The sequence below is a fragment of the Telmatherina bonti genome (genome assembly GCF_933228915.1).
Source record: "Telmatherina bonti genome assembly, chromosome: 10".
In the NCBI taxonomy this organism is placed as follows: domain Eukaryota; kingdom Metazoa; phylum Chordata; class Actinopteri; order Atheriniformes; family Telmatherinidae; genus Telmatherina; species Telmatherina bonti.
Genome location: NC_136628.1, coordinates 15,421,933 through 15,437,192, shown reverse-complemented (window position 1 = coordinate 15,437,192; position 15,260 = coordinate 15,421,933). Strand labels below are relative to the sequence as shown.

General features: G+C 39.7%; 1 protein-coding gene across 1 annotated transcript in view; it reads left to right on the top strand.

Moving 5' to 3' along the window:
* The window catches only part of pdlim4 (PDZ and LIM domain 4), a 44,552-nt gene that overhangs the window by 10,336 nt on the left and 18,956 nt on the right, over positions 1-15,260 (top strand). Inside the window, exons 2-3 of the mRNA XM_079247136.1 lie at positions 897-1,048; positions 9,218-9,299. Coding sequence (XP_079103262.1) covers positions 897-1,048; positions 9,218-9,299 — 234 coding nt within the window. The remainder of the gene's footprint in view (positions 1-896; positions 1,049-9,217; positions 9,300-15,260) is intronic.

Sequence of the window (15,260 nt, the reverse complement as noted above, 5' to 3'; positions counted from 1 at the left end):
ACTTGTTGTATGTGTGTTTGGGTGTGTGTAATAATGTAAAATTGATCTCATATGTTTCCTGGTATGTCTGTGAAGGTGAAATGTACCCCCTGAGACATGAGCCCTCCGCCTTCGTCCTTTTCTTCTCACCCCCGTTGCCTCCCTGTGAGGCTCAAATGTCCTCCAACCAGCAAGTTTCAGGAATATAAGATCACAGAAACCTGCTCTAATGTTCTGCTGAAAGAAAATCTTCCAAATTCAAGCGATATGGACGTATGTTTTGCGAGATTAAAATGGGTCAGATAACAACTTAAAGAAAAAATATGGGCAGGAATATACCAACCAGATGTTTGCAAATGAATCTATCATTACAGCTGGCCAAGGTTCAAGGGTCAGAAGCAAGCTCTGGGCCAAACTGTCTTAGTGCTAAACTTCATTTAGTGAGTGTTAAACCTTGTCTGAATGCTAAGTGGCCGTAAAATGTTGTATAGTGATTTTTACTGAATTAAAAAGAAAAGAAAAAACAAAGGAAAATAACTAATTTGTCTTTCTTTCCAGAAATCTTAGTGGCCTTTTTCCAAGTGTGATCTTTGCTGGATTTTGAAAATAAAAACCTTTAGTGCCGGCTAAGGCAATATTACATCAATCATAAGAGAGCAGCTTTTGTTGAATTTGGCACCTGTATTGACACTCCCATGCTAATGCTATTTTTCCTGTCTTTCTTTCTCTTTTACCCTCACTGACAGTTTGACACCACTTATAACAGGACTTTTTTTCCCTCTCTTTTTTCCTTGGGTGTGTAATTTGAATGTGTGTGTGTGTGTGTGTGTGTGTGTGTGTGTGTGTGTGTGTGTGTGTGTGTGTGTGTGTGTGTGTGTGTGTGTGTGTGTGTGTATGCCTTTCAATGTTATCTTTAGATAACACCCGGCAGCAAGGCGGCTCAAGGTGACCTGTGTCCAGGCGACACCATCCTGGCTATCAATGGAGACAGCACAGAGCATATGACGCACATGGAGGCTCAGAACCGCATCAAAAACTGCACTCAGCAGCTCACACTCAGCATCACCAGGTATGGCAATATTAGACTGTAGATACTAGGAAAATATGGTCAATAGGATATACATACTTGCAAAAAGAAGATATATTTATTTGGTTGCAATCTGAAACTTTACCTCTAGATGTCTCTAAACCTTGCACATTCATGCTTTCAGTTACAAGCAGCACATTTATAAGACTATACCCAAGAAATTGCATCTTGTTATAAGAAAATAGAAATATTATGACATTTCTAACATCTTGAGATGACATCAGGCTTAAAAAAAAAAAAAAGTGAATTACAGAAGAAAAACAGCATTTTGACTTCAGGACAGTCTGACTTGTTTGCACAGTCTGAGTTAATTTACTGGTGTGCTGTAATGGCTGCAAGCTAGGTTGCTAGGAAGAGATGGACCTTGTATACTTATGTACAGCTGATATTCTGACAGGTCTCATTGCTCACCAGAAACTCCCGCTATGCCCATTGTTTATCCAGAGGGTTTTCTTCTCCATCATGTCTTTGAACATACAGTTGGCATACAATATAAGGACAACAGCTGAAAATCTGGTGTCAAACTTTGGAACAGGATAAATTGCATCCTGATTGGTGGCAAATGGATAAACGAATGAATTTGCATCATCCAAATATATAGTATTATTTCCTTTTTAATCATCACCAGTAATGCATTCTGTTGCATAACTGAGCTTAAGTCAAGACAGAAAATGCTCTTAAGCAATCATCCTGAAAGTTTCTTATAACACCTGTTTAGTTTAAAAATATGTGGATTTCTGTACCATCAGGACTGTGGAGGTCAACCCTGGCTGGAAATTATGTTTAAAAGTGATGGAAATGGTGAGCATTAGTCAGTTCTTAGTCAATCATCACTAAATTGACCCTAAGCAGAAGCTCCTTGTGGTTTTTGCTGAGGCTCATTAAATGAATTCAGTTGAAAACTTGATTTTTTTTTTTCTTCTCTTTTATGACTGGGGTCATTTAATTCCTCTCATCCAAGAACACATATTGTTTCTATTTGTGGTCATTCTGTTCAGCCTGGCACAGTCGAGTCATGGTGACAGATGACGGGTTTACAACAGTTTAAATGATATACTTGCTGCGCCTATAGAGCACCATCAAAATCAATGGGGCTTGTGCATGCAGTTAGTCAGACATTGACCTTTGCATATGGACTTTACAGCTCAATACTGTATATTTTGCCAGTTCTTGAAGTGGAGCATTACTTTGCTCTTTTCAGGCTTAGACCCAGCGTGAGGATGCATGACTTGAACTTGGAGGACAAAAGCAACATGTTCTGGACTAAACATCATCCATCTAAACAGTTAATGACAGAGGGTTGAGGGTGGTTGGAGGGTTGTAACCAAGGAAAAACTGAAATGTCAGCTGCTTCCCACATTTCTATTAGATGGTTATTTTGGTTGTTCGAGTACTGGAAAGTGCAGAGGGATTTTGGCAACCTCTGAATCCTGTCCTCTTAGATGAAGAACACAGTGTGGTTTCGGCCTCAGTTACAAGTGACAACTGCCAAATGATGCTTTGATTCTCTCCTTTTACGGCTGCAGAGTCTCTCTCTCTCTCTCCCTCTCTCTTTATTTATTTGTTTTTTAAGCCAGAATGTCTCAAAGCCGGTCCACGTGCAGATGCTGTGTCAGGAAACGAGAGGATTCATACATGCAAGAGCTCTTTATAGTTATTACTGTGCTCACTCTATACTTTATAGTATCCAACCTAGTATGGAACAGCCTCCTTTGCCTCATCCAGTCTGCAGTGGGAATAACCCATATGTATATCAAGCTGAGCGGCTGAGCATTAAGTGGTTTGTCCACATGGGTACTGTAAATTTATTTAAGGATGCAAGAAGAAACATTTAGCACCAAGACCAGAAAATGTTCTTTACAGCTGCATGAATGCCTAAAAAAGGGTGCTTAACTTTTCATGCACCAATGCAACCTAATTCAGCTTGAATATCCCTTGAAGTAGATGCTTTAATGCTTACAGGAGCAATTTAGTAAGATTAAAGATTAGTGTTTTAGACTGATAAATTTGTTCCATTTAGATTTAGTAGATTTAAAGTGGTCATCAGCCATGCTTGTCAATAAGAATCTACAAAACATGTATTTTTTGTTTGTTTTTTTAAAAGTTGAGTTTCTGGAAATAATTTATTTGAATAAAAACCACTAGTACACAACTTGATATGGCAATGTTGTTCACCAGTTCCATTAATTTCCATTTTAAACCCAGATAAGATAGCAGGTGGCTATAAAACATGAGTCAGGCCAAGACTAGCTGCTGGAATGTGACCTTTCTGCAGTATATTGGTTAAATAATTACAGTGTGAACTGCCCTGCGCTGCTGGACAGGAGGAGCATGAGGCATGTTTGAGAGATAGGCATGCACCTTTGGCTCCATTGTACAGAGATAAATTAAACAGCTGCAGCAGAAGTAGAGGGAAGATGGACAGAGTGATGAAGGCAGAAAAGAACAATTTTGGGAACTGATTTGTTAAAGTTGTAAAATTGTTAATTTGAAACAATGCGTATGAAACAGCTAAAAGAGTGAAATTATGAGAAGGAGGAAACAGGGAGATGAAGAGTAACGCTATGGCAGCGAGGAGACAATTACAGCCAGTCAGGTTGAATTGGTGAGAAAGGGCAGAGCCAACGGATCTCTTAAACATTTTACAGCCAGCATTTTCTGTTTTGTGCACTGCTGGAAATTTAATCAAACAGGCAACACAGGGAAGCTTGGATAGTATCGCTCAGATGGAGGGCATTCTGCAGCACCAGCTTTGTGATTGTCTGATGCATAGTTTTGAGAAGGGATATCTTTTTTTTTTTTTTTTTTTTTTTTCCCCACACTGTTGCTTGTAATTAAAGACAGGAAAGTCTCACACATTACCTCTGTTTTTCAATGCTGGTAATTCAGCCAATTGCCATGTACTGTGAAAAATGTGCAATGCCAAAAATGCTGTGTAGGGAATAATGTGTTAATTTACCGCAACGGTCACTATGACTCCTCAGGCAAACAAACTGGAGCCATCTGAAGTGAAAAATTTGTGGATCCTGAAGAAAAACCAAAATCTGATTCAGCCTCATCCACCAAGAAACCCACAGACGTTGAAGCCACAATACAAACTCAAATGTTGGCCTTCGAGGCTTTTAAGTCTTTTTTTCTGAAAAAGGAGCTGTGAGAAAGCAGCCACATGTTTGTATGATTACTGGTTGCTGAATAAGTTTCAGACCGTGAGTTATTATTCATCTTGACAATGGCTTTGTCATGTTCACGTGTCACTAGTATCTGTGCTATTCATTCAAGGAAATGGGACAGTTGGGACTTAGATTTCAGATAAGACACTTTTCTGTTGTGGGCCAAAACAAGTATCCTTTTAATTGCATTTATTCTGGGGTTTTTTTTAAAAAAAAAGCAGGGAGTAACTAGAGAAACTCGTGCTGACTCACTAAAAAAATAATATTTTACAGGACAGCAGTTCTCAGTCCTCATTAAAAGACTGTGTCATAAAATACTCCAGTCATGAGAAACAGGAGACCTGTAATTTTGTTCGGCAGCCCATCAACAAATATGAGTCTACACGTCTGCTGTGAACCAAAATTACAACACACTGGATGCATCTACGATTGAGGTCTTGTGTAACACAAGAATGATTCTTTGTAATATGTCCTCATCTATAACTTTCATAACCCACATTTTTCATAATTTCTGTTATGGAGCATTTTTAAGGAGCATTCAGCATCTGGAGGTTTCTGGTTATGCGCCTCGGGAAACTCATGAAAGCTGAGTAAGACATAAAGATTATTCATGAAAAATGGACCGGCAGCTTTATTTGTTTGTACAGGATCTTCTATGTGTGTGTAATTATATATGTGTGTATGTATATGTTGTTACATAACACACACACACACGCACACATATACATATATGTATGTAAATCATGCTGTCTAGTCTCGAGTTGCAATGTGTATTACCTACGTGGTGCCAATTGTACAAAATATAATAATTCTTATGGAGACAAATTGGGAGTTTTAAACATTTTCTTGCCCATGTCCTTTCAGCAAGAATTGCCCTTCTTAAAACATTTTTTAAAATGTGGAAGATAGGGTTTTTTCTAACCTTCTGATTGTTAGATTAGCCTGGTTTAATCTAAACTATGATTTCCTCAACCTAAAGCAGTTGTTTTGTTGCCTAAACCTAAACAAGCACATGTAAAAATGAAGGGATATTTTATAAGAACAAACCTCGCACAGCTCAAAGACATACCATAACACAACACTTAATGCTGCTGTCCCGTTCCAAGTCTTAGTGGTTCTTGTTGGGTCAAAGAAAAGTATAAAAAGTGAAGGGTGCATGTAAAGTGGTGAGGAAAAGAAAGCAGAATTATGGCTGAAAGACCTAAGATATGGACCAATGAGGAAAAAACAACGTGAACTGAGCTTGTGGTTTTCCATATTCTAATGGAGACCTCCCACCTTTTTTCTGCCATCTGTATTTGAATGGATCTGCTTTGTCTCACATTGTGTTCAAATTTAGTTTAGTGTTTGAGGACTTGGACGCACATGAGGACCATACTGGAAAGTGTCATGTCTGCCCCATTGTATATTCTCAGACTTCTACATGCATGAACCAGCTGTGGAGGAAGGACTGCTTCATCTTTCCTCCTTGTTCTCCACAGATGCTTTGTCCATGGCCTTCATGTGCCCTGTTCTTGTCTCCAAACGTAAATCCCACACCACAAATTTCTTTTTATATCTCCTTCGTCTTTTATTTTCTTTTCCATTCCTTCCATGGTGCCTTCACTTCCTTGCAGTCCTTCTCTTTCTGTCAGAGCTGTTTAAGAGAGCTCTATGTAGCTGCATTAGAGGCCTGAGAAAAAAAACATGATGGCGGTTAGGGGATGCGTGTTTCCACGACTGGTCAGCCTGCTTGGAAAGAGTCATGCCAGAGCTGAAAGTTAAATGTACCGAGAAATGATTCATGATGCCTGCGCAGTGTTTCCCTCACATTTCATGTCTTGTTCTTGTTATCATAAAAAAAGAAATCCTGACATAGTTTGGACCAAATGAGACAATGACTTATATCTCACAGGCATGTCTTTAGTTCTGTCATCAGTACCATTTGGATTAAGTACAACTGGGTACAGTTGAATTTATTCTCATAAACTATAAGCACGGACATTTACTAAACATTCGCTTTACAACTGTTTAGTGGAGGTCCATTAAAACTGTTATTATTTAGAGTTTAAATGTTTAGTGAAATGGCAAATATCTCTGATTGCTCCCTTACCAACGGCAACTGGCTTGAAGACATGCAGTAGTGTCGTATTAATCTAAGATCTTGGGTTTAGGTCATGCATAATACATTAAGTATGAGTGGCCGTTCAATATAAATCTGATCATCATCTGGAGAGTGAAACTAAAACAAGAATGAAAGCTGAGAAATTTGGAAGGAGTTGGTGAAAAAAGGCAGAGAAAAGTGATGGTTGGATCCCTTTGGTGGAGGATTTGCCCCTGCTGACTCGCCTCGACTTCCCGACCTGTGAGTCACAGCTGAGGAATTATGCATGAAACTGCAAGAGACCAAAAGAGCCCGGGACTCCAGCTGGGTCAGAAATGAAGAGAAACCTCCAAAGGAAGCGGCTTACTCATGTCTCTACACTTCTAACATTGCTGCTTTCTTCTCCCTTAATCTCAGCATTCCTCTCACACTCCCCCAAGGACTCTTTTTGTGGTTATGAGTGCAACGTCAAAGGCATGCAAGGCTGTGTTCCTAAGAAGCGGGTTTCCCCTCTTTCATTGATCTTGTCATCACCCATAGGCAGACTTTTCCAAGTGACCCCCTGTGGTCCACAAATGAGTCCATCATTATTGCTCTTTCAACTTTGGCTGTCTCCTCTTTCTTCCTAGGGTGAAAACACTTAAACTCTTACATTACTAAATGACAAGGGAGCAGCTCCAGTTATGGATAATACAACTAAAAACCTTCCCTTTTTCCAACATGAGTTTGATAAAAATGAAATTGAAGTAAGACTCTTGAGTGAACTCTGAAATGATCAGTGATCGACCGCTTCTTAATTTTCATGTTGTTGGTTTTCAGCTGTCTGTCTCATGATGATCCTGGGCAGCCAAAGTAATCTTATTCACCACTCCAAACCCAGATCTACCCAATCAGGAAATTAAACCTGGCAGGGGGAGGTCAGGCAAGGGAAAATATGATCAGAGGAAAGGATAGACAAAATCATTGTGATGACCTTTTTCCTCTCTCTATTTCCTTTTTTTATTTCTTCAGTTTTTCATCTTTATCACTTTTAGTCTTTTTCCTGCAGCCTCTCAGATCTCTCAGGTCTCTAATACGTCAGCAACTTTGGGTATTTCTGGCTGAAGTCTTTCATTCAAGTTGGATTTGTCCTTGGATAACAAATGCAGACAAAGAGTGGAAAGATGGAGGACAGAAAAACAGATCCTGTGTAATCCTTCACACGTTTCAAATACACATTACGTGTTATCCCTGATCAAACCCGAGTGTAAGAGATTGTTTCCGCTACGGTTATTTGTGCTCCAAAATGGTTTCCAATCTACCAAAAGTTTGCCACATTATGTCTACCAGTCTGTGTTAAGCTGGAAAAGTCTAGTTTAATGACTGAAATTGCACAGCTGTGGAGTTGTTGATTTCCAAGCAGATTTTAAGATTTCAAGAATAAACGTGGCATCCCTCTTCAGCCCCATATTCAGTATAATGAGCATAATGTCCCTAAACTAGTCCATCATCCTTTCCACTCGGTTCAAAACCCCATTATCACATAGGCAATCTTTTTCATATTTTCGTCTTGTTTTCAAAATGTCACTTGAGTCTGAACTTCTACTCTTTTCAATAGGCTGGTTGTGTGGTAACCACTGCAACCAAAACAACCTCCAAACAATCTGAAAACATCAAGGCTTTCTGTCCCTGAATCGTGAAGGAACTTGTGGAAGGGAGGGGTATGTTCGTCCAACGCAGCTCTGTAGCTGTTGCTCATCCGCCAGACACTCGGCGCCTCATAAGAGCGTCCTTGATAACAACACCTCCATAGTTCATATCTGAAGCGTTGCCTCAGCTTTGCCAATGCGGTGCCAGCTGCAGCTCAATTACGTCACCTCTTTTAGACAGTAACTCTGTCAACCTTGCATGGCATGGGAAATACATGCACACGCTTGAGATTTGTTCCTCTTGAAAGAGGTGTGGGTGAAAAGATGGGAGGAAGATAAAGCAAAGTATTCATACATGCTATATATTATATCCCGGCTCTACTCTATTGGGAAATTGTACTTTTCTTATGTTTTACTATTAAACGCTATTGGAGCAAAAGCCAGATGAAAAATCCTCTCTGATTGTTACTTTGGACAGAAAAAATGCATTTATTTAAACATGCAATGCAACTTGACAGTGAAATAGCATTGTGAGTGAACTGTGAATGGATTGCATTCTTTATGCTTTATTAAAGGAAGAAGTGAATTATGTGGACACCTGTTTATATGTACACAGCAGGCTCATTCAGTAGCACTATAAATAATGTCCTTTATCATGGCTGCCAGTCAGTAAGTTATGTTCTCTTTAGTACGTGTATGCAACTGGAGTCAATTACTATTAATCTGCACAGGAGGGGGAAAGCCTGAGATAGCGATGATGAAGTTAGCACAAGTTTTGAAATATTCATGGCCCAGAAGATGTTTTTCCAGTTCCATGCTGGAGTTTCGGTGTGATGATGACTTTATCATTGTGTTATTTGGAGGAGTGTAGAAAGTAGTTTTATCCAGTTCCAATGCTGAAACTCAGACATGCACATGCTTTAGCCCAGAATGTGATTCATTTGCTTCAAAACAGGACAGTTTTGCTAATAGCAGATAGCATTTTATAGGATCTCACTTGAAGTTTAAGTCATTATCTTTCCCAGCTTACTGTAAGTCCACAAGGATTAAAGTAGATGGTATCTACTTTCACTTCTTTGTGGTTCTCTCACAGATATTCACACTCGGGAATAATTGTCCTCAATACAGAGAACCTTCTATGGAAAACTCTCAGCAAATATAAAATCCATCCCTCTCAGTAGAAAGGACTGCACACTTTAGTGCTGTGGTGTTGGATGGCACAAGATTTATGGGACTCTTTCTCTCTTCTTTCATGGGTATTGTCTTTCAGAACGGGATTCGGAGACAGAGTGTGGTCGCCAACAGTTAGCGAAGATGGCAAGACAAGCCCTTACATGGAACCTGACTCACAGGTAAACACAGTTTACTTTGGATTTCACTAATCACATGTCCCGAGTGTTTCTTCAGATTTAAATTTGCATTTAGTGAGACACTGTCAGAACTCATCTGCCTGCATTTCTCACACTGCCAACACACACTCTCAATAAGATTTCAATCAGAAACCGGTGGGAACCTACTATACACAACAGCTCATGATGAAGGGAAAGAACTTTACCAGAGAAGATAAATGGCCATGAATACCGACTTTCTAGAGGGCCTTCCTCTAACTGGTGAAATTGATTATTTATTTCTGATTTATGCCAGCAAGTCTGAATGTCTACCTATGAAAAGGTTAAAATGAGTCCTGAATACACATTTAATGACGCAGACAAGCACACGCAATCTTAACAAAGGTAATAGTGTGGATATTAATTAGTATCAGATTTCTCCTGTCTAATATAAGCCTAGCTCTGTGCTGAGGTGTGAATAACTGAGTAGAGCTTAAATAGGCCTATAAAGATGGATACATAGACTTTCGTTCATCTTCTGTGTCATTTATATGTGTAATGTGGTCCATAGCCCGACACAGCAAACACAGTAGTACAACCAGAAACTGCAGGGAGGCATATAGACCAGTACAGCTGACGTGTGACCTGTAAAAGTAACAAAAATTAAGCAAGGATGTATTGCTTGGGTGCACACAACATGGCTGTTTACTGCATTGCCTTGTTTTCTATCTCTTTCTGAGAATGTACATCATCATGATCTCCTCCACCATGACCTCGAAGGTGAACTTTGAACTCTGCACTGCCCTGTAGTAGCTGTATTTCTTGATAACATGCCTATGATGTATGAGTATAGTGATGTTTGAAATGGACGCGCCGATTTATGTTCTCCAAAGGAACATAAATAAGCTTTTATGCAGGCCTTCATATCAGCTGCAAGAGAAGCCAAGTCCATCTGAGGCCATGACCTCAAAGTACAGTCCAGTAGCTGTGAGACTCAAGTCCTCTTTGTTTGTTTGTATTGTAGACAGAATCCATGGAAACGGGTCCAAAGTTCAGTCTGTAAGTTGTATGTACGCTGTCTTTCACTTAATTATAAATGAGATAATGCATCCCACTGTTAACTTGAACCCCACTGAAATAGTGTCTTGATTGTTCTCCAGATGTATCAGCTGCCAAAAGGATATTCAAGGCATGATGAACTTGAGCAGATGATCATTTCCAAGTTTTCCATTTCTGGCAGGCTAGTGTGTTTCTGAGCACAAAGAAAAGGAGATGTGTGTGCTGTGTGTAAGCAAGTGTGCACATATGCTGCAAGTCTGGAGACAGTGGGATGGAAATGGACAATGAGGATATTGTGTCTCAGATATGTGAGAGATGTCCATTTGTCAAGTATTGCAGACTGAGAAATTCTTGTCTGAAAAGGTGTGATGGGAACGCCAAGAGCTGAGAAGAAATCTACCTGCCCACACCCACTAGTTAGATATATTACGTGAAAGTATTGGTTTGATAGTGAGGCATTAACAAAGGAAGCTACAGCAGTTGTAAGATTCAAGAATCACTATGTTGTGCCTCATTGTAGGAAGAAAACATTCAGTTTAGCATTCAGTTGACCTGCTTTTGGTTTACTATCTATTTCACAGTAGGAATGTTGGGAGCTTATCAGGGAGTTTTATTCTGCTAAAAATCACTCAATGATTTTGAGTTTTGTGGTCATTTGGCTTTATTTGTATATATTTTGCAAGTAAACTAAGTTAATTTAGTGACATTTGCCATGCATTACTTTTTGCTGTGCATAGGCTCTATATTCATAAACAGATCCATTTTCATGCCTCCTCCCCAGAGGCTTTTGTCCAGGATATGTAATAGCATACCTTGGGGAAAAAGGGAATCACTGTATGACCTCACAATACAAGAAGAATTGCTGCTTTTTAAAATATTGGACTAGAAGTGATGTGCAGTTTTATCTCAAACAACTTGATCAGAATCCCAAGTGTAAAACTTATGGATGAAGGAAGTGGAGCTGTAAAGTAAGATTTAGTGACATTCGTTTTAAGGAAGCGTTTAATTTCCAACACATGTACAGAAATGTATTTTTAAGAACTGTCTTGAGTCTTGCTTTGAATAGCAAATACCAAAACTGAGTTTACAGCTTTGTCAAATACAACAGTTTCTTTAAGCATCAACGAGCAAAACCGAAAAGCCTTTCAAAGGAGTAATATGAGTGCAACATGGTCATGGTTCCTCTCCCTGATTCTTCTCTTTTCCCTATCTCTCTGTCTGTAACATCTTATCCAGTCCTTCCTTTCTCCTTCACTGAAGTCCAAAAATGCTCTCTGGCCGTCTCATTTAACAAAGTGAACCTGGGCAGCTGGAAACCACCAAGTCAGGGCCACTTCAGCGTCACGCTCAGGTGGATTGTTCTTAGCATGAACAGAGGAAACATCCGCTCCCAAGGGTTACATAAAAGAGCACAGAGCTCTCTCTTTCTTTGTTTCCTGCTGTTTTCAGATGCAGCTTGAACATATCACAATGAAGGATTGTTCCTGGGATACTGTAAGAAACCATACCTGCACCATGGCCTTGCTCACATCGCAAATGGTGTGATGTGATACATTTAGCCCACACTTTTTTTATTTATGAGCCAGTTTGGACTGTATTGTCTGAAACTAACTGAATCAAATTGCTAGATTGAGATGGCAGTGCTGTTACTGGTTATGTTTGCAAAGACTCAAAGGAACTTGTCTTTCAGCTTCCTTGCCTTCACCGTGTCACCTGACCTGCAACATCAGGATTCATTCTGAAGCAATAATTTAATCTGCATCCTGAAATGCTTTCTGGATTTAATTCCTTTTCTTTTTATATTCATAAACTCTTAACAACCCATCTATGTTGGAAATTCCAGCCTGACTTGTGGGAAATTGCTGCTTACCAGGAAGTGACACATGGAAGCTATGAGGTGTTTCCTTTCACCTTGTGAACAAGGGGGAGACTCTCATAAAAGTCTAAGAGGAAATGCTGTATTTTTGGCCATACACCAAGCAAGCATATGACTGACTGTTGTTGTGTGATACGACTGTTGCCGTAGAGACTTGTGGAGTCTTGCTTTTGCTGGTATGGGAAATTTACTAAGGAAATTTGCTCATGTTTGGCAAGGATGACTGCTGGTTACCGGACATCATGCACAGCTTCCTGAAATAGAAACAATTGTAATAAAAAGAGGTGGTAAGGATGAAGTAATAAGATGTCCTAAGCAGGCCAGTTTAAACTCTATGACTTTGGACTTGGAGGACATAATATGCTTTTGGCTGTTTTCTGATCCTTCGGTGACTTGGGACTGGCAGTGACTTGAGAGCATTAACTGATGACATTCATCAAATAAAGATCACTGAAGCAAGGCTTTCTTTGTTTCTATGACAACAATATTATGGCAAGAAATATTCTTTTATTATGGTCTTTATGTCAACAGGTCTGACAGCCGTGTTGTGAGGGGTTCATTACACAATGACACAGCAACTTGGGGAATATCATCACCGTAGTAGTTATTATTAGGAGGAGCTCCATTTCAAGCCTATTTTAGGCTAAACAGGGGAGGATGTTGTCACTTTTGTTTCTTTTACAGGGTTGGCAGGAACATCCACAAAGCACAACGATCCAAAAGACCAAGCCCAAGCATCTGTGTGCTAATACAGAAATACAATATTCCATATATGCTCAAGCATATATGGAAATGGCGGCATTTCTTTAATGTCTCTAAATAATATTACATAATCACCAGCGATATTTAGTATATCCACTTTGTCCACTCCACAGATTTCATCCAGCTGGGATATAGTTAGACAGTTTTTACAGGTAATCTGCACACATATGTGTGAATAACTGAAGAGTGGAAGGGGGGTAACGGTGAAAATGTCATTTTTGACATTTTCCACTTTAAGTCAAAGCTGCCTCACAAAAAACTGCAGCAAATTTTAAAATTCGATGCTGTGTCCAGCATTGTTCTCCAAAGCGACTGCATACATTCTCCTTATTGGGAACAGGTGCTGGTGCTCAGAGAAGACACACTTGATAATGCTCTAAAATAACTTCCATATCAAGCAGAGTTTCCATCTTCCTGAGAAGTTTCTGCACTGCATCTAAATGTTTTAGGTCTAGTTTTTCTCTCCTCACTTATCTACATTTTCATTAATCCTAGTTTGAGATTTTGCATGATGCCTGCTGAGTCGTCAGTTTATTATGCTTTGCCAGTTTTCACAAGTCAGCTGAGCAATCAGATAATAGGAGCTTTAACGAAGCATTTTAGGCTGGAAGGGACAAGAAGCAACATACTTCTTTCAATCAGCCTTTTTACTGCAGATTATTAAGATAGATTTGAGATTTTCAAACAAAGACTTTTCAACTTTATTTCCAGAAGATGTCAACAATATGTGCTATTTCCTCCAAGTATATTTGTTTGGTTATTGTTTCTTAATAAATCAGACTCTGTATCCCTCCTGGGTTTTTCCCTCAAGAGTATTTTCAGCATCCAAGCATAAAGCCAGTTTAACCAGCATTATGTCATAGCCCATTCATGTTTATAGTTAACAAAGCCAAATCTAAGTTGTTCTGTAAATGCGCAGGGCATAGCTATGTAAATTTCCACATCTCTGTATGCCTCTGACAGATGCAGTCTTTAGGAGAAAATGCCTCCTAGTCTCATAAAAGTTTCTCTCACCTTACATCTGCGTTTACCATTTGGCTGTCAGTTTTTCTGCTGGAACATTTTTATGCACCAGGAAAGCAATACCATCAGCCACTGACATTTCAGCTTTTTAAAATTCCTTTCCTTTAAATTACACAGTGGCAACTTCAAGTGGGTCTACAGCCAGTGCTCAAGCCAGACAGCATATTCTTTGGCACACGGTGTCAAGATGCCATTCGTGGCAGCCGGCCCATTATTACAGTGATGGCTATTGTGGCTGAGTGCAGTGGTCCTGTGGAAAGAATGACAGCCTCACAATGCGGAAGCTGAGACGTCTGGTTCGGACGTCACTCGAAACTTTCAGTCTTGGCCCAGGACCTGGCAGCTGAAGGTGAATTCTCCAAGCAAACATTAATAGGAGCTGACATATAGAGTCCTTGCATGACTTGTAGAGCATAATTCCTTCTCTGCTTGGAACTGAATTATACTTCTAAAACAAAATGTGTTCATGACACATACTTGTTTTATGAATGGAATAAGGCAGTCGCTTTCCAGCATAAGTCACTAGGAAGCAGTTGCCTTTTAAGAACGATAGAGAAGAGTTCATAGTTGTAAAAGATACATATTTATACATGGGAAAATAGTTTAAAAGTGATCAACTTAAAACCTCTGACTATACTGTTATTCAAAGGTTTAAGTCGAGCTCCAGCAGACCGTGAAGGCTTTGGCCTTCTGGATCGCAGACCTGTGACCTCTCTTATTTGGTTGTTTGTGTTCATGAATCAGCCCGTAACACCACAAAGTCTCCAGATCAGACTCTGGGTTTCTTAATGGAGCCTTTCCTGCTGTGCTTGGTTGTCAACACACAGGACTCTCTCTCGAGCTCTGCTCAGAGGCTGCATCTGTCCAGGCTCGATTAACTCTAGAACATTTCATTGTGTGTTTCATACTTTTTCTGCTAATATTCATTTTATTTTGACAATGTATCCTAGTGATGATGGTAGATGTAACAACATTCATTCATTCATTCATTATCCTAACCGCTTAGTCCGATGAAGGGTCGCGCAGAAGCTGGAGCCTATCCCAGCAACACAATACAGTAAAGCATATTTACATACAACAAACAGTTAAACCTCTTGTTAAGGCTAGCAGATCAGGTAGAGCTCTGCTGTGAGGGAACATGGTGACAGAATGTCTGGTAGAGGATCTCTTGATGTGGTTTTCAAGCAATAATGAGAAAGAAATTCAGTGAATGAAGGAGAATTATTGGCCTCTTTGCACCCCAGCGTACTCATTGTTAACATACC